The following is a 27,424-nucleotide window of genomic DNA, read 5'->3' as shown; positions in this document are numbered from 1 at the left end:
CGAGTCGGATCGATAACAGGAGTCGCGTGGAGCTCTATTACATTCAGAGGCAACTAACTTACAGAGCTGATTAATTGATGAACAAGTATTATATTTATGATAAGATAGAACATGAAAGGGGTATGGAGGCTGGAGCATGGAAGGGGTATGCAGTGCCGAATCAGAAGAAAGTTCATGTTTCATCTGGACAGGTTTTGAACAGAAGAGAAGTTAGCTGGGTATACAGCAAGGTATGGTGTTTTGTTGTTTGCCTAAAAGAACAAACAAAAAAAAAAAAAAAAAAAGCAGACGCCTGATGAGAGATCACGTGCTGAATAGGAACCAATGGCGCCGGAAGTAGGATCATCTGTATGAGGCTTATTGCTGAGTAATCAACAACTGTCACATGAATAGTTTAATTGATGGTTACGATTAAGCTTTTGTCAAAACAGTTTGTTAACATCTGGTACATACTTGTAATAAGAAGGCGACACATTGTAGCATGAATTCAAAGTCATAGCGACAATTTCTGTAGTGATTTCAAGAAACTTGACTACTTGTATCAGCCGTAATTGAATTGTAGTATGGTGCTAAGAGTTGAATAAAATCAAATCAGTTAAAAGACAGCCACTGTTACCTACAATAAAATAAGCGACGTTGACTCGAAATAATGACACACACACACATACAATAAAAAACATTGTGTAGAGTAGTGTTTGGAGGAAATGAATTGAATTGGATTAGATGACTTAAATAGACTTAGTAAGCTTGGGAGAATGGTGTGTAAGGTAACCCTACTGTAGACAGTGGAATGCTGGTCAGACTTGTATAAGTAGTACATGTAAATACTAGTAGGCTGGGCTGGCATAAGAAAAATATAGAAATACAGATATCGTGTTCTCTCTCTCTCTGTTAAATATTTCTCTACAATAATACTGATATGAAGTCGTTATATTTAGTTCCTACCTCATAATGGAGAAGATAACTGAATCCAATTTCACCCGTGAACATAACCTCCAACTCCTTAGGTTGTTCACATGGTATGACATCCTCCACTTCGCGCATCTGAAGATAACTTCTGCTCGGGGAGTACCACGGTGTTAGTGTCATTTGGGCTCTCTCTCTGAATGTGCCGGAGTATCCTTCCGGAGGAGGGATGTCTGCCTACAAAATATATATCCAAAGAATAAAACGTTGTCAAGAAGAAAGAAATGCTGAATATTATATATTATCGCTCCCACCGCAATAATAAAGTTATTTATTTATTAATAATTAAAAGATGGCATTTAAACCCTAAAACACTTACCACATCATGATAATCGCAGTTTATACGCTGCCTAGTCAGTGCCATCGCTGACAGAACAGTGCATATAAGCACCGTTCTCTCCACAATGGGTGGAAAATCCCGGGTTTGAATCCCGTCAGTGACATGAGGAATTTGTATGGACATTTTACACAATGTGGCTGAGTTAGTTGGTCTCAGAAGAGGGTTGCATGTTTTTTGTACCGGAAAGTAAGGTGTTTTGTCCACAAAAAAGTTAAGTTGACCACAGCACATATGCAATTTACAGACATAATATATATATACAATGCCCTACCATTAATATCCGGACATTAATATTTTTATAAATGTCAAGTGATGTGTTCCTCCACTCAGCCTTTAATGCAGCCACAAATTCAGCCTTGTTTTTTGGACGATCTCAACGAGCACGTACCCAACGATCCAATTCATCCCAAAGATGCTCGATATGGTTCAGATCAGGACTCTGGGCTTGCCAATCCACCTTTTCTACACTCCTGTCCTCAAACCACTCTGTTACGACCGGAGCAGTTAGCATGGCGCTACAGGTATTGCTAGGTATGGCTCTACAGGTATGGGCCGTCCCCGAAGTATTGCCATAATGTTAGAAGTGCATAATTATCCAGGCTGTCCTGGTAGTGCACAGCATTCATGGTTTTGTCCATAATGACTAATGGGCCCAAGCAAAACCATGGAAGGAGCTCCGTACCACGACACTGCCTCCACCAAGCTTCATTGTTGGGAGGATACAATCAGGAAGGAAAGAACTATTTCCCTGGCATTCGCCAAACCCAGGAACGGCCATCAGACTGGTAGCGTGCGAACCTCGACTCTTCTGTCCAAAGGACTGTTTTCCATTACTGTACAGTCCAGGATTTGCGCTCCTTACACCATGTTAATCGTCCTCTAGCATTTGTTGAGGTGATAAATTCAGTTGAACTGTTGAGGTAATTCTGTTGAACGTGTAATCTTGCATACCCACTTTTGCAATTGTCTGTTCGAAGGCCAGTGTGCATATTTATAACAGGTTTTGCGATGTGTTGCATGTATGCATGGGACCTGTTACCCTATCCATGGAGGGATATCCGGTTATTAATGGTAGGACATTGTATATAAACCTTAGACAGGAAGTCAGACAAATGTAGCATATGGAACACGTAATGACCATCCCGATTAGCGTGCCAACCAGTAGAGCATGGTTCCAATGAATCTCCATAAGAATGAAAATCTATCAGCATTAGGCCTTCCAGTGAATACTTATGAATACATACATTGTACACCAGAATGCAGCAATCTTTTAGCATTAGTCAAGCCATATGATGCAAGAAAGCAAGCTTATACAGCATCAGCAAAAAAATCTTCCCATTTCACCCATCCATTCACTCCAAAAGTTTGTCTTCTAACTTGAATTCATTTAAGCTGTCAACTTCCACAATAACAGATAGAAGTTTGTTCCAGCAAATTTCCGCACATCTATTCTACAACAATTTACCTTCAATTTCAGTTTATGCCCCCGTGGGTTTGTAATCTGAGCAAGAGCAAGAATCCCATCAGTTTTGAGCAAGCTCAAACCATTCAAGGCCTTATATACCTCAATCAGCTCACCTCGCAGGTGCCTAGTCTTCAGACACTGCAATTTGCAGAACTTAAGCCTTTGTTCCATTCACCAATCTCATTGCTCTTTCTGTGCTCGTTCCAGAAGCTCTACATCCTAAAGTGTAAAATGTTTTCGGGTCAAACGGCGTCAGGGGTTTCCCCCCATCTCCGTGTAGTATATTATTATTATTTTAGGGTTGCCCGTAATTAAATACATTAACCCGTATTTGTGTCTGTAAATTGCGTATGTTCTATGGTTGATTTGCCTGTTTTGCTGGACGAAAAAACCCCAGTTACTGGGGAGAAAACCTTGCTATCTACGCCTGAGACCAACTAACTCAGCCACGGAGTGAAAAAAGCCCGTTAAAGTTCCTCGCGTCATCGACGGGATTCGAACCCAGGCCTTTTCCACCCGGTGTGGGGAGGACGGTGACGATACCACTGTGCTACCCGCGCAGACTAGTCCGCGTAGTATAATTGTCTTGTGATACAGTACACTGTAAAGGCCAAAGATTTAATGGATATTGTGTTGTGTAATGTGTTTGTACTGTTGTTCGTCTCGCCTTTTAGCTGTTGGGCCCCCTAATGGAGCCCACCGTTGCCCACACTTGGTCCGGTGGAGGCAGACTAGGTACGCCCAGTATAACTATATTTACTCTGGCAGGTAAAAAAAAAAAAAATGTTACTATAATTTACGCTGAAATGGGACAGGCCTAATGCAATAGGGTTTTGTTGCATGGTTGACTTAAGTTTTTGAGTGTGAGTTTGGAATAATTTTGGTTTCATTAGACACGGTCGCAAAGTTAGAGAGAGGGGTGGGGAGACTGAAGATTGGGGAGGTAAGACAGAGGCTGGGTCTATAGAGAAAGCGACCCCAGATGGTGAGTGAGGCATGCCCATGTCCCACCAGAGGGAATAAAATGGGGTGGCGAGGAGGGGAGGAGACAATAGACTTCTCCTTCCCCAACCCAGGAAGTAGGAAGAACGTAATGTGCAAGAGTGCACTATTATGGGGAGGCCAATAAGCCGCAGAAATAGTCATGTCCAGTGTGTTCGTCTCAGAGGTCAGAGCCGCTGGTGTCAGGTTCAGGAGATGTGTACAGTCAAGTCTGACTTGGTGATCACTGGTGTCTTCTGCCGCAGAGGGATCTTAAGACAGGTGAGCAGTGCACTGCGTGATTCCGTGTCCGGTCCTGGTCCTGTTGCAGAAGGTCCTTAGTGTGGTTATCTCAATCTTTCCGTTTGAATGTTTCTGTTCAATTAGGTGGAGTTGTTTCATTCAGTTACTGGCTTTAGTTTCCTTCCTAAAATGAGGCTTCCAGACCTGTATTAGCATTAGTAAAGGCATATGATGCAAGAAAGCAAGCTTATGCAGCATCAGCCAAAAAAAAAAAAAAAAAAAAAAAAACACTCCCATTTCATCCCTCCGTATGCAGTTCTCAAAGTGTGGAAGCCTGGCCATTGCCTTATTCAAGGGGACAGTCACCTCCTTATCGCTGCTAGGAAACTTTTTGTATATCGTTCATAAGACCCCATGAGCTACTCTTGCACACTGACTTCCATGCTCAGAAAACTTCATATCTGACTGCACAGTTATCCCCTATCATTTTCAACCAACACTGCTTTGATTGCAGTGGAGAATGAAAACCACAACAATTCGTATGTTACTCTGGGTTGATACTACCCATCTGCAGTACTTTGCATTTGTCAACGTTAAACTTCAGTTACCGCCCCTCAGCCCAACTGGAGTGAGAGGTGGCAACTGAAGTTTAATGTTTCTAGATCCTATTGCGGTAGCGTACTCTCATTATTGTCATTAACAGCCTTGCAGACCTTCGTATTATCTGCAAATTTTGACATTAAGCCGCCTGATACTTCATCAATATCATTGATAAAGACAGGAAACAGCAATGTGCCCAACATCGAACCCTGGGGGACTTCACTAATAACATTAGTCTACGAAGAGCAGTATCCATTGATTACCACTCTCTGTCGTCTTCCAATTAACCATCCCTTTTTCCATTGCAGCAACTTGCCATACTGCTCCAATTTGTACAAGTCTTCCACGTGAAACGGTATGAAAAGATTTCCTAAAATCTAAGTATACGATATCAAAATTATTTTTTGCATCCAGTTACTTTGTGACCAGATCATAGTATTCAGTCAGATTGGTCAGACAAGACTTCCCCTTAACAAATCCATGCTGTGTCTGAACTATAACTGCAGTCTTGTCTATATGATCCTACAGTTGTGATAAATGGTCATTTCCCGCAGAACAGAAGTTAAACTAAAAAGTCTGTAATTACTCTTGCCACCCTTTGTGAGTTGGGGATACATTTCCACATCTCCAGTCCGTGGGGGATCTCCCCTGAGTCCAAGGATGCTCACATAATTACGGCAAAGGGTTTGCTTATTTCCTTTGCTGCCTCCTTTAACATAATTGGATAGATTTCATCCACCCACAGAGAGCAAAGAGTGAGGATACGGAATTCTTCACATATATAAATACAAAGAAGAGGAGGAGAATTATGACCTTTATCTAATGGACGTGTGATATTAATAGATACCCCAGATGATGTTGCAGATGAACGCAACAGTTCATGGTTATTTACAGAAGAAAAATCCGTTATGCCGATGAGAAATTATAGAAGTGAAGTTGAAAAATGTGTAATTAATGATATTGAAATTTCACATGATTATTTAATGAAAATAACTTTCTTCGAGCCTACACGCGAGTACGGCTCCTGAAGTTGATGATATATACCCTGTAATTTTAAGGGATGCGGCAAACCAGTGCACTGGACCATTAAGTTCAGTGCACTCACTTGCAACATCGCTGGTCTCGGGGGAGGTTTCGCTAGGTTGGAAAAGTGACAATGATACATTAAGGCGGTTCTATGAGTGTAGTGGAAAATTACCGACCAGTCAGTCTAACTCCGGTAGAAGGCAAAATGATGCAGGCAATGATCAAGGGTGGAATTCAGGATCATTTAGATAGAAATGGAATTCTGAAGGATACGCAGCATTGTTATGTAAAGGAAAAAATCATGTTAAACAAATCCGGTTAGCTATTTTGACAAGGCCACTCATCAGTTGGATATAGGGAATAATTTCGACATTGTTTTTTTAATATTTGAACAAAGCATTTGACTCAGTCATACATGAGCGGTTACTTTATAAGCTGGAACAGGTTGGAATCACAGGGAAAATCCTTATATGGATAGCAAGATGCCTTCAGGGCAGTAGGCAGAGAGTCGCGATAAATTGTCATTCTTTGGTTGGGATTAATATACGAAGTTGGGTTACCCAAGTATATTGAGACCACTGTTGTTTTTGAGTTTTTTTTAATAACATCGATGAAGGGATAGAGGGAGTGATGTCTAAATTTGCAGATGATGTAAAGATCGGTAGAGCAGTTAGTGATCACCACCAAGCAGAGCTGCTTCTTCAGAGTGACCTAGATATACTTCAGGGATAGTCAGAAAAGTGGCAGCTGTACTTTATTTTAGCAAAATGCTAGGTCTTACACCTGGAAACCAGTAACCTCGAAATAACTTATACACTTGGTGCAGTTTAACTTAAGTCAGTATTGTAAGGAAGGGACTTGTGTGTTACGATACGGTCAGGCATGAAGTATTCAGAGATTGTAGGCAGGTTGCAAGGAAGGCCCATGGTGTTCTATCGAACAATTTCTAGTAGAAATAAGGATGTCATAATTCCATTATACAAGGCTATTGTTAGACCACACTTGAAGTGCTGTGTTCAGATATGGAGACCGCACCTAAAAAACATATTGAGCTGCTTGAACGGGTACAGAATCAGTTAACTCGTCTGGTGAGATCGGCGAAAGGTCGTACATATGAGAAAAGACTTAGAATATGTGGGTTTCAGAGCTTGGAAACTAGTCATCTTAGAGGAGACTTGATTGAGATGTTTAAGGATCTGAGAGCCAAAAGTAAAATGAATGAGGATGAAACATTTACGCTTATAAATGATTCTTGAACAAGCGGCGATAAATTCAAGTTACGGAGAGAGATAATATAGACTAAATTGTAAGAAGTTTTATTTTAGCCATCAAGGTAGAAATTATTGGAATGACTTACCTACATGGGCTGACAGTTTGAGGAAATTGAAGTGTCAGCTGAATAGTAAAGGAAATGCATAGGTTGTGTATTTCCTTTTCTTTTATTATTTAATTTTATTATTATTAATATTTTACTCCTTTTTTTTGCTGGTGCATCATAAGCCTCAGGCTTCCTTGCGCCATACGATACTAATGCTAATATTACCCCAGGTGCTTTTCTTATGTTTATCTTGTACAATGTCTCCAGCCGACCGGGCTAGCCAGGTTGGTAAAGTGCCTGCCTGGAAACTCAAAAGTCGAGGGTTCGAATCCCGCCTCGGGCTTGGATCAGAGTAAAATGCAAAAACTTTGGGAGGTGCATTATAGCCACAGAAGCCGATGCGCCAACAACTAGCAAAAAAAAAAAAAAACAATGTCTCCACTTTGCTCTCAGTATCTGGAACACCTGTAGATAGTCAGAGTTCCTTGCTCAACAGAAATAAAATAATAATTTTAACCGTACATAAGCAACACGTCGTGAACGTGGTAGCAGTATCAGTCACGGGGTGGAAAAAGTCCCATAAGGATGAAAAAAAAAAAATAACGATAATAAATTACTGAGCGAATTAAGACAGTTCTAGCTAACTCCACACCTTTTCCGCTGGGTGAAAGCAAACATTGATTCATGCTATTCATAGAAAATTCCGAGCTCGCTGTTTAGTACATAAAGACTAATTATTGAATTAAAATATCTAATTAATCCGAATTCTGGTTTGGATTTCTACGATTATAGTCCTCAAATAAGCATCAGATATTGACATTGTGTGCCACGTTGAAATTAAATATAAAAATATTCTAATTTTTATCGCATTCATGATTGAGAAGGAAAGTCATGCAAAAGAAACACTAATTGGTGCAGATAAACTTACCATAACACTCAGCTTATATTCATCGACTTGTGCAGGAGGAACGGTGAAGTGCACATTTCCTTCAGAATCGGACTTCAGATCTTTGCACGTTTTTCTACGTTTTGGAAGAGTATGCTTCAGTTCGCGCTCTATCCATTCTCGGTAGGGAACAGGTTCAATGCACACTTTTACACTTTTTTCTGGAAGGCGAACTCCGTTGGGATTTTCAACGTACAACTAAAGTTGAATGAGAAACTGTATAAGGATATATAATATATACTTCGTGTAATGAATACATCATAATCATCCTGCTGTTCTTTCCAAAATTCACCCGAAATCCAGTGCTTCTCGCTCGCCGGTTCTGCAAGCATGGAACTGGATTTTTTAAAACTACCTCATACTTTAATGCGTATATGACCTGTATCATACTTGAAACTTCGAACGCATGGGAGTTTATGCCAAAGTTAAGTTTAAAGCGTTATGTTATATAGAAGTCATCCATAAATGAACTATTTAATTTAAATTTTTTATTACTCAGAATTCATTTAAGGCCCAGTTGAAATACGCCATATCGACACATCTGGGAATTCGGAAAATGAATCATAGTCAGCATCCACGCGTCCAGGGATAATTATAAAAGCAACTGCATTCATGCTAGTAATAAGTAGATCAACAAAGCACAGCAGACAGGTTAAGGAGTTGAGATTAGTAATTTCCAACAGGGTTATAGCTGGATATGGTTTGAGTAGATCACAGAAACTGATGAAAGAAACCGGAGGATGCTCAGAAGAATAGTAGATAGATCCTCATTGAATACTAACATCAGTTCCTGTGGCCTTTTTTAACTCATACTAACATCAGTTCCTGTGGTCTTTTTTAACTCATACTAGCATCAGTTCCTGTGGCCTTTCTGAACTCATACTAACATCAGTTCCTGTGGCCTTCCTGAACTCATACTAGTGTGAGGCCTCATTCATGTGGCCTTTCTGAACTCCTTGTTAACAGTATGATACGTAACAAGCTGCATAACAGTGGATTTAATGAAAGAGCATACAAACCAAAAATCACAGGGCACAGTATCGACTTTCTTGGAACATAACCTGTCATATCTGGTCCATGTAACTTTAAAAAAAAATGTGTTATGGAGTTACGAATCGCACAGTTTCTAATCTGATGGCCAAATCTGGGTCTGGCATATACGCAGAAAACGTAATTTACCAGAGTGCGTTGTTTAAACTAAATTTTGTGAAGATGCTGTCACCATCTCAGATTGTTTCTCGTGGTTCGGAGTTGAATTGTTTCAGAAACAATGACTGACATGTGGTCCATTGACATTCTGGGCGGTACCGCTCCTCCTACACTGTGCCAGCAATATAGGGAAGGCCTTTTATTTTTCACATAGTGCATTTCTGTATTGCAGAGCCTTTAGTGATTTAAGATACCGTCCGATTCACCAACCTGTTCAATCCTTTTGAAGCCTTTAGGATGAACTGAAGCGTTCATCAAGTACTTTGACCTTGGAACTGATGTTAGTACAAGGATAATACGTTTCAATCTGCATGCAATTGTAATTTATGGAACAGCTGTTGCACACAAACCAAACATTGCAGCATACAGCAATGTACGGTGTTGATTTGCCTAGTGCAGAAATCAGGCCAGTTGTTGTCATTATTGTTATGTGGTTTTAGGAACATTAGCGGCTAAGGCCATAATATACTGATCCGTATAAACTGGACGAAAAACCTTTCCGGAGGAAAATCATGCTATCACCGCTTGAGACCAGCTAACTCAGCCACGTTGTGTAAAAGGCCTATACAAATTTCTCTCGTCGACGAGTCTCAAACCCAGGTCTTTTCCATCCAGGGTGGGAGGACGACGATTTTACCAACTGTGCTACCCACGAGGGCTACAATCCAGACGGATTGTACAATCCCCTTAATTAACAGCTGAATTGAATACTGTGATGAAGGAGGAATGGACTAAAATCACCTTTCTCGTATGAAAAATTAGTTCGGAGTTTACTGACAGGATATATTATGTAATTAAGGTCAAAGGTAGGCCTCATGTTATTAAATATTGTATCAATCAAAAGTTTTCATTTTAAATTGCCAGTATCTAATTACTGTCCTCGTGGTAGCACAGTTGGTAGGATCTCGGTCCTCTACACACCGCGTGGGAAAAAAGACCTGAGTTCGAATCTCGTCGATCACAGGAGGAATTTTTATGGATCTTTTTCACAACAGCTGAGCGAATCGGTCTCAGGCGAAGGTAGCATGGTTTTTTTTTCCCCTCTCCCGGAAGCTCGGGTTTTTCGTCCGGCAAAAAAAAAAATCGACCCAGAACACGCAATTTACAGACAATATAATACAAGGAGCAACATGGCCTTAGTTACCGATGCTTCTAAAACCCAATATCAACAACAACAACAACCCAGTTACTTTTCGCAATTTATTGAATATACAGCCTCCAGACAAAAAATGACTTATATTCATATAACAAATTGAAGAAGTGTATCTTTTACATGTGTTTGCTTAAAGCACTCAAATTAGAGAATAAGGTTAGCCAATTTTTTAATATATGGTAATAAGGAATGATGGTATTTAGCAAGTATAAAAAAACATGTTACTGCTATGGATAAAGAGTGGTTAAGTGGAAGAAGATAGAGACAGAAAGTGATTATCAGTGGGCAGTGCTCTTCAGAACTTATTTTATTAGTGGAGTTCCTCAGAATTCAATGCTGGATCCATTTTTGTTTTCAATATTTATCAGTGCTATTGATGAAGGTATAACAGGCTTAATGTCTAAGTTTACAGACTGTACAAAGGTTGACAGTGTGGTTAAAAACAGTTATCAGGGTGAGCTACTGCAACAAGATCTGGGAAAATTTGGTCGATCGGCTGAAACGGCAGTTGAAGTTGACATTGATAAATGCAAGGTACTGCACATGGGTAGCAGTAACCCCAGAGTAATTTATCAACTGTATGGTACTAACTCAGGGTAGTGAAGAATGAAAACGACATGGGGAGTAATTGTGTAGTCAGATATGAAGTTTTCCAGCAGTGCAGATAGGCTGCAAGAGTAGATCGTGGTGTCTTTTCTATGGCATACGGAATTTTGCTAGCAGGGATAAGAAGGTGATCATCCCTTTGTACACGGCCATGGTTAGGCCACACCTTGAGTAGTGCATGCAGGTCTAGAGGCCTCATTTTAGAAAGAATATACATATCTGCTGGAACGGGTGCAGATAAGGGCAACCAGATTGGTGAAGGGAATAAAACGGTACGCTTACTTAGAAAGGCTTCACCTGCAAATTGCAGCGTCTCAAGTCCGGGGAGATCTGATTGAGGTGTTTAAAGCTTTGAATGGATTGAGTTAGCTGAACGTTAATGGTATTTTTCCACTTGCTGAGACTACACACATGAGGGGGCATAAATTTAAGTTGAGGAGGATTGGTTGCAGGACAGATGTGTGAACCTTTGCCTTTAGCCAGCGGGTGGTTGATTGTTGGAACAGGCTTCCATCTGTTTCTGTGGAAGTGAATGGGTTGAATAAATTCAATGCAGAACTATACAAGTTCTTGGAGAATACGGTGTAGCTGTAAATGAATCTAACTTCAAAGATTGTTCGATTAGGTATAGTCCATTACAGCCGCCAGGTTCGTATCTATCTCCAAGTTCGTTACGGCGATTTGTAATTAATTTACCTGTTTAATGTATACCCTCTATACATGTGGATATATAGGGATGAAACCATTATTGATTAAACTGATGTAATTAAAGAAATAAAAAATAACCTCACATGAGAAGTAAAGAGTGTCAAAGTTCACAGTTATGTCAGAATTTATTATTTTTGGTTGTTTTTTTTTTCCTTAAGTAATGTAATGTAATGTTAGAAAAATATTGTAGAAATGGATTACATATTTGTGGTAATTCAGAACTAACTGCTACATTGTTTCTGTTAAATAATTTTTACCCTTAACAAAACAAAGCTAAACGAAAATTTGATTTTTAAATTCATATCAGTGATCACCGAGATTTTCTGTATTGTACAAAGTATGTTAGGTATTGCACGAGTTACATTATTAATTCCCCTAAATTTTCAGCAGTAGCAATTAGAGATTAAAGCGATTTCGAAAATGATACAGTCGACTTTTAGTTTTCTGTTTTTCTTGCAGTATGGATTTTTTTATTTATTATTATTATTTTAAATAATATGCAATATACAGGATGTCTCAAAAATACACGGCATAACTTCAGGAATGAGTTCCTCATATGTAGACAATAAAAATATTTTGTATCAACATAGTTCCGGAAATGCTTGGTTTCCGAGTTATTAACCGGAATGTCTTATCTCCTGCAGATGATTTCCTTTATCACAAGGTACTGACAGAATCTGGTGGTTTTCCATTCCGACCATGTACTCAAATCAGGAGCATGCGGATATGCACTTTATGTACGGTTTGGCGGACGGCAATGCTCTGGAGGCTCGTCGTTTGCACCACGAAAGGTTCCCAGAACGAAGACGGCCAGACAGGAAAACATTTGAAGGTATCCATCGCCGCCTTTGTGAACAGTGGACCTTCACACCTCGTGCTGCCGACAGAGGACGACTAAGATCTACGACTCCTGAAGTCGAGGAGGAGATTTTGGATGTTGTGCATGCCACTCCTCGAATCAGCACACGCAGAATAGCAATGCAACTGGCTGTTCAACGTTCGACTATTTGGAGAGTGTTTTGAAAACACCAACTGTATCCTTACCATCTGCAACGGGTACAGGCCTTGTCACCAGAAGATTACCCTGCGCGAGTAATGTTCTGCTAGTGGTTCTTGCAGCAGTGTGTTACAACTCCTCACTTTCCTGCCTTAGCGATATTCACAGATGAATTACAGTTCACACGAGACGGAATCCAAAACTTTCACAATCAGCATGTATGGGCTGAGGAAAACCAACACGCAGTTCTTCCATCATATCACCAACAGCGGTTCAGCCTCAACATCTGGGCGGGTGTTTTTGGTGATAAGTTATTTGGGCCCCATGTAGTAGTACTAGTGGCATGTGATGCAAGAAAGCAAGTGTATGAGCTTATGCAGCATCAGCCAAAAAAAAAAAAAAAAAAATCACACCATTCTCTCCAAATGTCTGTTCAGTCCCTCCTTAAATTTATTCAGCCTTTCACAACGACAGATGGAAGTTTGTAACAGCAATTAACCACCCGCTGGCTAAAGGCAAATTTCTGCACATCTATTCTACATCTATCCTTTCTTAATTTGAATTTATGCCCCCTTAGGTTCGTAATCTGAACAAGTGGAAGGATCCCATCAGAATTCAGCGTGCTCAACCCATTCAAGGCCTTATACACCTCAATCAGATCATCGCGCAGGTGCCTAGTCTCCAGCCACTGCAATTTGCAGAACTTAAGCCTCTATTGGTAAGAGGATCCCTTCATTCCCCTCACCAATCTTGTTGCCCTTCTCTGTATACGCTCAAGCAAATCTACATCTTTTCTAAAATGAGGCCTCTAGACCTGTACGCAGTACTCAAGGCGTGGCCTGACCATTGCCTTATACAGAGGGACAATCACCTCCTTTTCCCTGCTAGCAAAATTCCTATATATCATTGACAAAACCCCATGACCTGCCCTGGCAGCCTGTCTGCATTGCTCAGAAAACTTCATATCTGACTGTACAATTACTCCCAGGTCTTTTTCATTTTCTGCCACCTTAAGTGTAGTACCACACAGTTGGTACGTTTCTCTGGGGTTACTTCTTCCCATATGCAGTACTTTGCATTTGTCAAGGTTAAACTTCAGTTGCCACTTCTTAGCCCATCTGCCCAAATTATCTAGATCCTGTTGCAGTAGCACACTGCCATTGCTGTCATTAACAACCCTGCCAACCTTTGTATCATCTGCAATCTTTGACATTAAGCCTGATATACCTTCATCACTATCATTGATAAATATACAAAACAACAGTGGACCCAACACCGAACCCTGTGGTACTCCACTAATAACATTAGTCCACGAAGAGCAGCACCCATTGATTACCACCCTCTGTCTTCTCCTATTTAACCATCCTTTTATCCATTGTAGCAACTTACCCTTAATACCATTCTGCTCTAATTTGTAGTCGTCCATGCCCAACAGTGTCAAAAGCTTTCCTGAAATCCAAATATATGATATCAAAATTATTTTTTGCATCCAGTTCCTTTGTAACCACATCATAATATCCTATTAAATTTGTCAGACAAGACTTTCCCTTAACAAACCCATGCTGTGTCTGACTTATTGCTGCAGTCTTGTCTAGATGATCCTGCGATGCAGCTTCAACCAGTGACTCCATTTTTTTACCCGGAACAGAAGTTAAACTAACTGGTCTGTAATTACCCGTGTCACCCTTCGATCCAAACAAACAAACTTCCAACCAAACTCACAGGGCAGGCGTATAGAAACTTTCTGGAAAACAACATGCCTGGTTTGTTGAACGACACGCCACTGATCATTCGTCAACAAGCACACTTCATGCACGATGGCGCTCCCGCACATTTCAGCCACTTAGCCCGCAATTTCGAAGGTTTTCCGGTCGGTGGATAGGAAGAGGTGGACCAACTGCCTGGCCTCCACGCTCACTGATTTAAATCCACTAGATTTCCTCTTGTGTGGCCATTTAAAATAATTGGTGTAGTCGACTCCGGTAGCTGATGTGAAACTCTCCGCAATCGAATTGTGGCAGGTTTAGACAATACGAAACATGCCAGGAATTTGGCATAGTTTTCGCGAGTCCATGAGACGTCGATGTGAGGCCTGTATTCAGGCAGAATGCGGGCATTTTGAACAATTACTATAAGGTGATGTGAACATTTAAGTGTCATAGATAAACCTTCAAAACTCGAGAACCAAGCATTTCCGGAACTATGTTGATATAAAATATTTTTATTGTCTACATATGAGGAACTCATTCCTGAAGTTATGCCGTGTATTTTTGAGACACCCTGTATATTTATTGCATATTCAGCTCTCGTAACATGCTTTTGCCCTCAAGTTCATTGAACAGCCTAAAATAATAACAATAATAATAAACTTGAAAGTAACTCAAGTTACTTTTTCTCAAAGCAGCTTTTAAATAAACTAAAGTTACTCTTTAAAGTCAATATAATTAATTCAAATTGGTTGGCTGATAAACGTAATTAACCATGTTTGATTTAACACATTGCACTATCTTTAACGATTGCACATGCCACGAGTTACTATTAAAAGTGTTGAAACGTGGCTTAATGCATAACTTTCTTTTGACCGCTGTAATGAACTCCACCCATTCAATTCAGAGCGTTACTTTGATTATCTCGCAATGAAATTATATTAGAATTGGCATTATCAGAGGCATATGATGCAAGAAAGCAAGCTTATACAACATAAAAAAAAAAAAAAAAAAAAAATTCCCATTTCACCCATCCATTCGCTCCAGAAGTTTGTCCACTTCTTCCTGAATTTATTTAAGCTGTCAACTTCCACAAGGACAGATGGAAGTCTGTTCCAGCAATCAACTACCGGCTGGCTAAAGGGAAATTGCCACACATCTGTTCTACAACTGTCTTTCTTTAATTTGAGTTTATGTCCACTCAGGTTTGTAATCTGGGCAAGAGAAAGAATCCCATCAGCATTGAACCTGCTCAAACCATTCAACGTCTTATACACCTCAATCAGATCACTTCGCAGGTTCCTAGTCTTCAGACGCTTCAATCTGCAAAACTGAAGCTTTTCTTGGTTAGAGTACCCCTTTTCCTCTCCCAGTCTTGTTATCCTTCTTTGTACTCATTCCAGTAACTCTACATCCTTCCTAAAATGTGGCCTTCAGATCTTCGTAAGCACTACTCAAGGTGTGGTCTCTCCATTGACTTATACAATAAATAAATTTTTCATTTATTGCAACTACAGCAAGCCCATCACAGCACTAGGCTAGGGGCATAAATTCAGTACAAAGGAGACAAATATATATATATATATATACAGTATATAAAAAATACATAGGATATTCTATATATACATTAACAACGAATATGAATTGTAATGATCAAAAATATATATTGCAGAACATCACATTTGGCTCTCGGATGCAGTTACTGGGTTGCAGGCAGGCAGTTGTTTGTATTTCTCATAATTTGTTTGGAAATGAGACTCCTGTAGGCTTCAGAGTTGAGCAACCTTTTACAATCAATGTTGTGATAATTTATGAGGTGAAGGGATGCATTGGGGAACATCCTGTCCATTTGTTTTAGTCTGGAGAGTTTGGATTTGAATTGTTGTTGGTTTCTTGAGTTTTCTCTGTTGGTGGGAGCTATTATGTTGGCTAGGTTTGGTGAACTGGATGCAAAAGTAATTAACTTTGCAAGAAGCATGACTCCAGACTCGTTGATCATCTGTTGCAGAGGCTTTGTTTTTAAGTTTTTATAAAGCTGTTGCCTGGATATTGTACGGGGAAAACGAAGTTTATTGTTTAGCCATCTAAGAACCCAATACTCTAGCGCAAGGAATTTTTTTACGGTAACTTGAGGAGCACCAGACCAGATTTCGGAGGCATAGGACAGAATGGGAGAAATGCATCTCTGAACATGGTTAATGACTGTTTTTCTATCTTGAATCGCCTCTGTTTCTTGCTTGATAAGCCATCTTGATTTTTGAATTTTTTTAGCAACATATACATAGTGAGAATTAAATGAAAGATTTTTGTCAAAAACAACTCCTAGGTCTTTGTGAGCAAATACGTTGGGAATTGAAACATTTGCAATTTTAATTTCTATGTGGTTTGGTTGTTTCTGTAAGGAATAAGTTATTTGAGCAGATTTGTTTATATTTATAGTCAGATTGAGATTCATCTCCTTATCTCTGCTAGCAAAGTTATGTTAAAGATTTGCTTAGTATGTGCGAATATTCATGCTTTTGGGAAGTGCCTGTATACAGTATTCAGTCTGAAGTTTCCCTTAAATATGCCGCCTAAAAGAAAAGGAAGTATCGAAGGAATTTTAGTAATTCAAAACGCGAATGTAGGTCATTTACTTTTAGACAATTGCTGTGTTGTTACGGAAATTTGACAGTATGATTTTGGAGTGGGGATTGTGTAAAACTTTGGTCGTTGGTGGTCCCACGTAGAATTTCTGTATCATAAGGGATATAGATCCCCAAAACCTGTATACCGTTTATTGGGGATATACTGTATCCCCAATAAACGGTATACTGTTTGTATTTTGCAACGGCAAACAGTTTTTTTTTTTTTTTAATGTACTGCACAGTATAATACTTTTTAATGTAGTGTACCTTGTCTTTTTCTAGATGAGATGCGTTTGTTCCCCATTGTGTACAGTAAATTGCAGTATTTTCACTTTGTTTTTCTTTCTTTATTATTATTTTTTTTATTTTTGTTTCTGATGTGACCATCCGAAATCTGATAGATTCCACATCCAAGCATTTTTCTTTCAATAAATTTGTAATTTGCTGAAGTTTAATGTTTGTAGTGGGGCGCAATATATTAAATAAATAAACGCATCAATAAAAGGTAGAATACTTTTAAAGTTGTTTTATGCGTGTTTTAGTTTGATATTTGAGTGGTCTACAGAAGTTTCTGATGAAATGGATTGGCAACAAAGTAAAGTTTTCATAAACAACTGTTTAGGCATTAATGAAATTAATGGTCTAACTTACCATTCCACTGTAAGGAAGACCAGTTCTGTACTTGTTATTTTTTAAGGTGGATGCAGAGAAAAACAGCTTCACCGGACCTTGGTGTCTCTTAAGGGAGTACGTTGCGTTAGCAGTTAGATCTGTTGAAATGAGAGCATTTCGGAGAGAAAATCAGTTGTAGTTTGAATAACATTCAATACTTACGCAGAATAAAACAGCAATGCAAGTATATGCTTCTCTAATCTTAAATATGAATTTAATTCACAAGACGGCTTCATAACTTATGTCCCTAATAGGCGAATATGATGCTTTGTTTGAACAAAAATATTTTAATTAATAATTAACAGCCTCGTCCGATTTTTTTAATGATATATTTCCTACAGTAGAATAGTAGATTACGTATGTACTGTATAAAAGCAATTAGTACGCAGTGTCTTTATACCGGGGGAGAGGGAGGGACTAAGTATTATCCAGAAAACACTTGAAGCCTTGCTCTACTAGCTTTTGGGCTCAACCAGTTTAGGTAAAGCCCAGAAGCTGCGTGCCATGACGGGAGTTAGTATTTTCTTAGATGCAAATAAAGATTACTTTTACTAGTACTCTTCATGATATCACTCATCCCTTAATGACACACAGATTCAAAATCGATAACTATCCTTATAGTTATCGATTTTTGATAACTATAAGGATATCTATATGATAACTATAAGGATATCTATATGATAACTATAAGGATAAGGATATAACTATAACTATTTGATAACTATGTTTCTTTCTAAATTCTAAGATAAAACCTCCCTCCTCCATTTTCATAAATGTTTTTGTGGTTACGTAAAACGTCTATGAAAATGGAGCTTTTAGCCCTTAACTCCTTTCTATCTCTGCCAGTAACTTTCTCATACTTGAGTGACTTAGCTCAAATATCCGGAACACAGTTTTCAAATAGAAATGTTTTTGTGAAAAAAATTCAGTTTTGAAAAACTGAAAAGCACTCATCCTTAATTTATATACAGAGGACAATAAACTCACAAAAGAAGCATATGTGAAAATTGTGTTTTATGTGCTTCCTGTGTGCTATAATTATGTACTTTGTTGCATTTATCTCCGACTTTTTTGTTCCTTGTACTTTATGGTTTCCATGTGTGATTTCTTCACATTTCTGTTTTCCTGTTATTTTATTATCTTGGTTTCCTTGTCTGTTGTTATTTTACTGCCTTAGTTTTCGTTTCCTTATATGTTAATCGAATTTTTTTTCACAGACCCCTTCTCTTTACCACTCTCCTAGCATATGGATGCTGCGTTGGTGGAAAACGCAATTTATTTACTTTTTGAATAAGGAATAATTATAACAGTGTATAAATTAAGTTTGAAACAGAAACGTATTCGTCCCACTCGAAGCACCATACAAAATTCCCAGTGTTCATTAGGCTCCTGAGAACAGAAAATCTACGATGGCTTAATCTCTTTTAGAATGAAAGATTGATAAACCGTTTTATGAACTGATTTCCTACACTCAGAACCCTCCCTAGATTACCACTTGCAGTTTATTCAAAGCGCAACCTGGAACAAACATTGCCAAATGAAATATGAGGATCCTGACGGCCTCGACGCAATGGATCCTACACGCTTTAAAACACAAGCCGATCTTATCCAAAACTCAACAATCTTAATGCTTTCTGCAACAAGCGTCGTGTAGTGAGGTTTTCGTATTCAGTGTTACTAGGTATAACAATATATAACTTATCATACCCGTGGGCCACATGCACTCACTTTCTCTAACAAACAAATAATTCACCTACCACTCTCTACAGGTTCCTCCCAAACTGAATTAGAGAACAGATATGTAGATTACATTTCTTATTATCGGGAACTGTGGCTTGGACAATTTCAACAGCTTCCGCTTCCAGAGCATATCATTACGTTTACTCTTCCATTCCTGCATGTCCTTTTGGTCTGATATAATTCCCAACTCCGCAAAAATGGTTCTTCGATCTCGACATAGACCTTCTCACTTGTGCTAGCCGACTGCTCCACACACAATCGCCTCGAGTAACACTGTATCACATGAATGAAGAAACTGAGAGGGATCTACATATTCCACCTATGGGAACAGGAAAGCAGAGCCTTCGCTTCCATCGAAAGAATGTTCTTCACAAAGACCCCAACAGATGCGAATTTAACGAAGGCGCCTTAATGCGATCGTTTAATAATCGAGCGCCACTGGTTCTAAATCAATTAGGCGCAAGACAGTTCTTTGTACAGAACTTAAAGGTATACCAGTATGGAGAGTGGGACATTCGGTAATTACGACAATTCAGTGAATTCTCTGCGAAAATTCAGTATAACAATCATGTATACGCCCGACTACGTGGCTACCGATAACAAAATTAAAAGACAGTGTTTCCTTAAACAACGAGTGGAACAGCAATTATCAGGATAAAAACTGTTATATTAGGACCACCTGAGAATTACCTTATTCTGACCTGTGTATTATGTCTTAAATTGCTTGGGTTCTCTGATCGAAGATAAACGCGAGTTTCTGGGGGAAGAAAACTTGCTATCATTGCCTGAGACTGACGAATGGATGAGTACCTAGACAAGCAGATCAGAGCCACTGTAAGTCATTTTCAAGGAACTAAACCATTTCAGAGGAATTACTAACAGTCCAACTATTTAAATTTAAAACCCTGCTTAGTTTGGACTTCATTTATACGGCTTGCTCAGTTATCGATTAATTTTAATAACCTTCGTGTCAATTATTTATTTCCAGTGGTACTGTCCCTTTTTTTTTTTCTTTCCAAACACATATATCAAACAACCAGCGCTCATTCGCTGTTTTATTGTTTGCCTACTTCTATTATACGGAACCACAATGCTCCGTATTCCTTTCGAGAAAACTGCGTCATCACTAACTTTTCTTTCTTTCTTCCTTCTTATATCTGTGTCCCCGAATTAATCCTGGCTTCTTCCTAATCCCCAACTAATCCATGCTACTAGAAAAACATAAGCTTCATCTGCTTTCCCAATGATCATCTTTATTTATTTTTCCTTTTTTCTCTACCAGTAATTTTTCACTGGTTTCTCAATCGTCAACTAATCCATACTACTAGAACAGCATACACTTCAACGGCCCAATGGGGAAAAAACCCAACACGGATCATCTTCATTTTTTCCTTCTAGTTTCTTTCCAGTTGAAGTTTTTTCTGTCTTTCCAGTCCTCACCCAGTCCACGTTGATAGCTCCTCTACAAATGTTTTTTTCTAATTTCCCCACCTTGAATAATCCAATTTACTATAATAGTATCGAATTGCATACTTTTACACCAAATAAACAATTAAAATGTATATTATGTTTTCTTTTTTGCCACTGGGCCGGCCGCAGTCAGCGTGCGTGGCTATAAAAAAAAACAAAAACACGCTGCTGGTTCGAGTCTGTACTGTGCCGAAGATTACACATCGTGAGCTAAAGCGCCAAAAAAAAATAATCATGGTTGACTTTAATTTCATACAGATATACAGGGTGAGCATAAAGTCTTTCCCTGATTTCAGACATTTATTACACAAGAACTATGCTGGGTACAAACATACCGCTTTTTGCAAATTTTACCTCAACTCAAAAGGTTTTTTTTTTGCCACCTCCGTGTACTTCTACATGTGCTCCGTTTGTTGCCTGGAGAACGTCTAGTCGATACTCGATTTCTCTCCATGTTTTTTCCAACATCTCTTTAGTAACCGTGGCGAAAACATCCGTTATCCTCGCCTTTAAAATTTCAGTATCAAGAACTGCAGTCGAATATATTTTGTCCTTAATATACTCCCATAAAAAAAAGTCAAGAGAGATAATGTCCGGTGAATGGGCTGGCCATGGTGTTGGACCATCCATCCCAGTCCATCGGTTAGAAAATGGCATTTAGGAACTCACGACCAATTAAACTCCAGTTTTCCATCTTGTTGGAAAATTATCCATGGCTGAAACTCTTCTAATTGAGGTGCAACGTATTGCTCCAACATGTCCAAGTAAACGTTCGCTGAAATGGTGGGCTCAGCAAAAAAAATGGTCTAATAACCTTGTTGTGCATTAGGCCGCACCAAACGTTCACTTTAGGGTTGTCCCTCTCTTTCTCAAAAACAACACGTGGGTTCTCTGACCACCAAATACGGACATTGTGTCGATTTACCTTCCTCGAGGTGTGGAAGGTAGCCTCATCAGAAAAAAAAACACGCTTAAGGTAACCATTGTTTTCATCATCAACTCGCTGCAGAATCTCTGTGGCAAAAGCAGCACGTCGGGGACGATCGTCTTGCTCCAAGGTTTGAACAATTTGCACTTTATATGCATACAAACGAAGCAGGTTTTGCAAAATTTTAACCATTGTCCTCTGAGGTATGCCAAGTTCACTTTATGCTTGACAAGTTGACTTCCGAGGAGTGCGTTCAAAAGCATCACGCACGGCATCAACAGTCTCTTCACTCACACCAGGCCTACCAGTTCTTTTAAGGTCCCCAACACTGCCATCTCTTTAAACTTTGCATACCAACCTCTGATGTTTTTAACATCTGGCGGATCTCGCCCATACTCTCTTCTAAAGTTTTGCTGAACTGTAACTGGCGATTTTGTTTCATGAAACCACAAAATACACTGAGCTTTCTTCTTCATCGACGCCATTTTGATACTGGCGATTGCAGCGATGTATCCATTGTAGCGATTGCAGCGCTCCCTAGATCGTCCACAATTGTGCAACTGTACAGCGTAAAAAACTCTAAGCATTGGCCTTCGTTATGACACAAGGTGCAAGTTTCTATCTAGCACAGTATTTTTTTTAAGTGATAATTTTTCTTAATCAGGGAAAGATATTTATGCTCACCCTATATATAGCAGTTACAATAAATATTTAATCTCTTTTGGCCTCATCCATCAAGGGAATAAACGGATATTTATTTGTTTTATTTGCTTTCTCCATTTCTGCACTTATACGTTGCCAAAATTTTCTGCGATTTCCTAAACCTTTTACTTGATTAATATGTCTCTATGTGGTACACCAAGTTTTTGCACATAACACCGAGCTAGTGTGTGACAATTTGTCTTGCTCACGAAATTGTCACATGCACGAAACTGTCATATCACCGAATTGTCATGCACGAAATTTTTGTACGACGAATTGTCTTACACGTAATTGCTGTGATTTCTAAGCCATAAAAATTGCGTCATTTGTATCAGCCTGTAGATTTTTAATGGCCTCCAGTCCAACATCTGCAGTACACCAAAGTTTGAGGAGTTTAGGTCTTCCAGCCCTAAACTCCTCGACCAAAGTGTAATTGTTGGTGTAGAAAGGATAACAATTGAATCCAGTTAGCGCATTAACGTTAGGTAGCAAGCGGAAATTAAGTTTAATTTTTCTTATGTTGACCGTTGCAACTTTGTCCATCTGCAAACACACTACCTTTCCTTGTGTGAGATCGCTTCGGTCTAAGTAACCATTTATGCATGCACCACTCATTGTTTTATGCTGAGCAGATTGCATCTCTCGTATCTCACACCAATCACAATCATAAATACGTATCCAATCGTAGTGTGTCTATAGAAACATCTAAAACACAGGAATACTGAAAGAATACTCAAGTTTTATTATTTTTTTTTGTTATTATTGATGGATTTGTTCTTTGTGTACACGCAGGGGTGTTCTGCTAGTTCTTTTATAGGTGGGCTAGTTAACGTTCGTCCCAGTATACTGATCAGACCTTTCTATGTTCCAAACGGGAAAGATGACAGAGGCACATTGCGCAATCCAATTACTGGGTCTTCGCAGTGGCTTATGCTTAATGCTTGAAAATTTCCAACAGTGGTTTAGAAATATCGGCGTAGTCAGGTTTGGTGCACGATTTTACTGGCGCAATAGTAGCAATGACTATTATGCGCCAAGCCAAGCGTTAGTCAGGTCTGGAAATGTTGTGGGGCGAGAAAGCGAGTGGCCGCCTGGTAGTATTGCAGAAAGGTTTTTTCCTTCCTCTAGAGTGGGCCCCTCATAGGAATCTTACCCACCTTTTGGCAACATCAATTGTGTCAGAGTCTCGAATTGAGACAGTATGAGTTGTATTAGGAGTGGCCCACCTTCCCAGAATCATCTCTCCAGGTGACTGATGCTTCTGGATAGCCAAGTGGCCAGACACAATAACAGAACATGCACACTACTCACACAAACCTATATTATTCACATGTCTGGCCCTTTTGCAATGGTTCTTTACGAGATACGAGGCGGAGTTGAACTGACGTTCTAGGAGCCGTCCTTTACACACACACACACACACACACACACACACACACACACACACACACACACACACACACACACACACACACACACACACACACACACACACACACATGTCCACATGGCGCATAGTGATGAGAGTCACGTACCATCTAGTACTGCATTTGACACAGAGAGTTGGCCAGTCTTCTGTGTGATGTCGATTCCACAACTGTACCCCTGCTGGATAGTTTCACAACTGGATGGTCCCCTTCAGTTCACTAGGTGCAAAATTATTATATTCGAATTATTATATTAAGATCACCCGTAATTTCTTATGTAAACCTGTATTTGTGTCTGTAAATTGCGTGTGTTCTCTGGTCGATTTGCCTGTTTTTCTGGACGAAAAAACTCCAGTTTCTGGGGAAAAACCTTGCTATCTACGCCTGAGACCGACTAAGTCAGCCACAGAGTGAAAAAAAGCCCATTAAAGTTCCTCGCATCATCGAAGGGATTCGAACCCGTTCGTTAGGTGCAGTGCTCCTGACCTCGCACATGGTGGATGTACAGGGTTACTAATAGTCTCATCATCATGATGGGGAAAGTGAAAGATTTCGGTGTCGCAGAACAACTGGGCTTTTAAAAGTTCGGTGCACTTGATTCACAAGCAATTCAGATTCTAGATAGCAGCTCTAGGCATCAGACCTGGTATGATGTCTCTAAGAAGCATTAGGGATCTCAGAGATATGCAATATTTCAACATGACATACCTAGTAACAGGTTTATTGATTTTAGGGGATGCCTATAGAGATTGACTTCTTTAATTTCAAGTAAGCATGGTTTCCTTCATTGACCTGCGAGCCTTTCCCAAAAACCGACTATTTTTCAGACAAAATTATGTACATAACATAATTTATTTGTTGCTTATATTTAAAATTTAAATATAACTTTGCGATATATGTAATCACATTTAATTATGTTAATTTTCTTTTAGATTTATTTTAATATTGTATTCAGTCAATATAACTTTGGTTTCCCCTGTTATCATTGAAATATTAAAATAATACGTTTCACTACTCTTAACATATTTCAATTAAAATTAATTTTCTTACACCAGAAACAACGATATGATTTACTCACCAGTATTTTTTTCCAGTACTTGTGCATCAAGACGAACGGAAGGAAGAAAATAGCCTCTGGCTACTAAGTCCTCAATCTTGTCGAAATTCAGTGTGTAGTTGTAACAGCCTTTTATCTGTTTATCAAAGAAGATTTTCTTTCATTCATTGCTTGCTTACATTTCATTGTTTCTTACTAAATATATATTTTAATTGTCTCCTGAATTTTTTAATTCATCCTGGAATTATTTTCAGTATTTAATAGAATACGATTACAATCATTAAAATGTTCCTTCGTCCACATAATGTAGAGAGTAATTTAATATTTTTCATTTAGTCCATTTTTTTAATTAAAAATAAATAAATAAAATAAAAATAAATAAATAAAAATCAATATTTAACCATTGCATAGTAGTCGGGGTGGGGGGAAGGCAAAACCGATTTCTGCATTTTTTATTTGAATATCTAAAATAACTTCGATTGCTTTTCAGCAGCAATCAAATAATAAATGTTTTAGGAATGTTGGCGTATATATAAATTATTATTAGTATAAGAACTTTTAGAATTTATGGATTCAGGAGTGAAAAGTTACGGATTCAGTACAGTGAAAGACCAGCACAGTTTGTATTATGTGCGTTGTCTGTTATGTTCTGGACGCTTGGCTACCCAGAAGCATCAGTCACCTGGGGGAGATGATTCTGGGTACTCGTCACCACCACGGAAAGGTGGGCCAATTCCAGTAAATGGGACTCCTACGGTCTCAAAGTTAAAAAAAAAAAAAAAAAAAAACCTCTCTGGGGTCCACTCCAGAGAGGAAAAAAAATAATAAAAAAGGGAGAGAGAATAAAGAAAATAAAACAAAAGAAGCATAGATCTTCCAATTGTGCAACTATTGAAAACAGCAGCATCAAAACACATCAATGCATCCACACCAGATAAATTTTATCAACCACGTATCACTGGAATCATACTTTTCCTTAATTCAAACACTTCTCTAGCAAATGCCTGAAACATTTGAAACTTACTACTCTCTGTTAAAAAGAATAGCTTCTTGTCCTGGAGCTGTACTGTTGAGTATTTCTCTCATCGCTGTCCCGGCATTGTCATATATTCAACAATCACATAGTATGTGCTACCAGCCTTCCCTGACCCCAGCAAAAACAAAGGTCCATGTTACTTAGTTCTAATTCATGTAATTTCTCATTCATTGACCCGTACCCTGTAAACAAGAATGACGACTGTAAACTAGGTGTAAACCAATCGCGAACTTTTTTATCATTAAGAAAAGTCACATTCGGGATAAACAACTTGGTCACTCTTCCTGTAGGTATGGTCTCCCATCTTGTCTGCCATAAATTGATTACTTCATTCAAACATCTTTTCTTTTCGCCTCTACAGTCAAAGCGAATATTGATCTCTATACCAAAAATTTCTGTAGGAATTTCCCTCTTAATACAGGAACAAAGACCACGATACAAAAAAATGTAGATCCAAAGATATCGCTCCGGCCAACACCTGCAGCGCTGCAGTGGACACCATTCTGCACACTCTTAGGGCTATACCAGACGCGGCGTAGGAAACCTCAGCTTCTGGCATCACATGGAAGCATAGTGTTTTGTGGAAGGCGCCACCAGTGGTTCCCCGCATCTGCGCCATGGTACTTTGTGAAGAATTACAGAACTTCTGTAAAAACCAGAAAAGTGTAGTGTCTAGTTTGTGTCAGAAATACGATATTAAAAATAAATCAAGAAACCGTCTGAACAATACAAGTTTTTCAGCATGTTCAAAGATGAAAATTACGGCATACTCGCCTGATGTTGAGACTCACTCAAGAAGTTCAGCAGCAAAAGTCACATTTGATTAAAATTATAATTATTTAAAATTTTTTTAGGAGCATTCTTTCTACAATACCCCTTTTTCTTAATTATTTCCACCCCCTTTGTTTCATTTCATTAGTATAGTTTATTTTTTCTCTCTACTGGTTTGCTGTGCTACTGGCATGTTTCATTTTAGTTTATATGCACCATTCGGTGGAATATGCATTAATGCTGCCACTGATGTTTGCAATACTATTTTTTTCCTTCATATTCTTTTCATTATTAATTTGTTAAATTTTACAATATATATACAGTAAACCTCGATTTAACGGACACCGATATAACGTATTTTGGATTTAACATACCGGACAAATAATACAGTAGTGTACATATTAATCTCGACCATATTATTTTTTTAGGTTATACAAAACTTCGGTGTTATTATTAATTAAAAAATTAATAATAATTATCTCTTTCCATTATTGTTTTGATAATTACCTACTTTAATTTTTATAATCAAATTCAGGAAATTGTTTTTTATTCTTTCTGAAAACGTGTTCAAATAGCTGTTTTCCCAGATTACAGATAAGAGCAGACGGTGACTTACGAGCTGAACTTACGAGCAGGTCTACCGACTCGCTTTGTTTCGGTCTCAGTCTGCCTCAAGCTATCGTGCGGTCAGGTTGTATACAGAGTTTCTGTGATTTCTGAATTATGACTT

General features: G+C 38.8%; 1 protein-coding gene across 2 annotated transcripts in view; it reads right to left on the bottom strand.

Annotated features, from left to right (window-relative positions):
* Window positions 1–27,424, bottom strand: part of LOC150090485 (murinoglobulin-1-like) — a 257,749-nt gene that overhangs the window by 151,541 nt on the left and 78,784 nt on the right. For both annotated transcript variants that reach the window (XM_090371163.1, XM_090371172.1), the window contains exons 10-13: window positions 24,909–25,023; window positions 17,543–17,661; window positions 7,868–8,083; window positions 946–1,143 (exon numbers count right to left, since the gene is read on the bottom strand). In XM_090371163.1, coding sequence (XP_090227289.1) covers window positions 946–1,143; window positions 7,868–8,083; window positions 17,543–17,661; window positions 24,909–25,023 — 648 coding nt within the window. The remainder of the gene's footprint in view (window positions 1–945; window positions 1,144–7,867; window positions 8,084–17,542; window positions 17,662–24,908; window positions 25,024–27,424) is intronic.

The sequence above is a fragment of the Mastigoproctus giganteus genome, chromosome 1 (assembly GCF_048544385.1).
Source record: "Mastigoproctus giganteus isolate SK-2022 chromosome 1, ASM4854438v1, whole genome shotgun sequence".
Taxonomy (NCBI): Eukaryota; Metazoa; Arthropoda; class Arachnida; order Uropygi; family Thelyphonidae; genus Mastigoproctus; species Mastigoproctus giganteus.
Note: the sequence above shows the minus strand (reverse complement) of the source record. Positions and strands in the feature narration are given on the sequence as shown.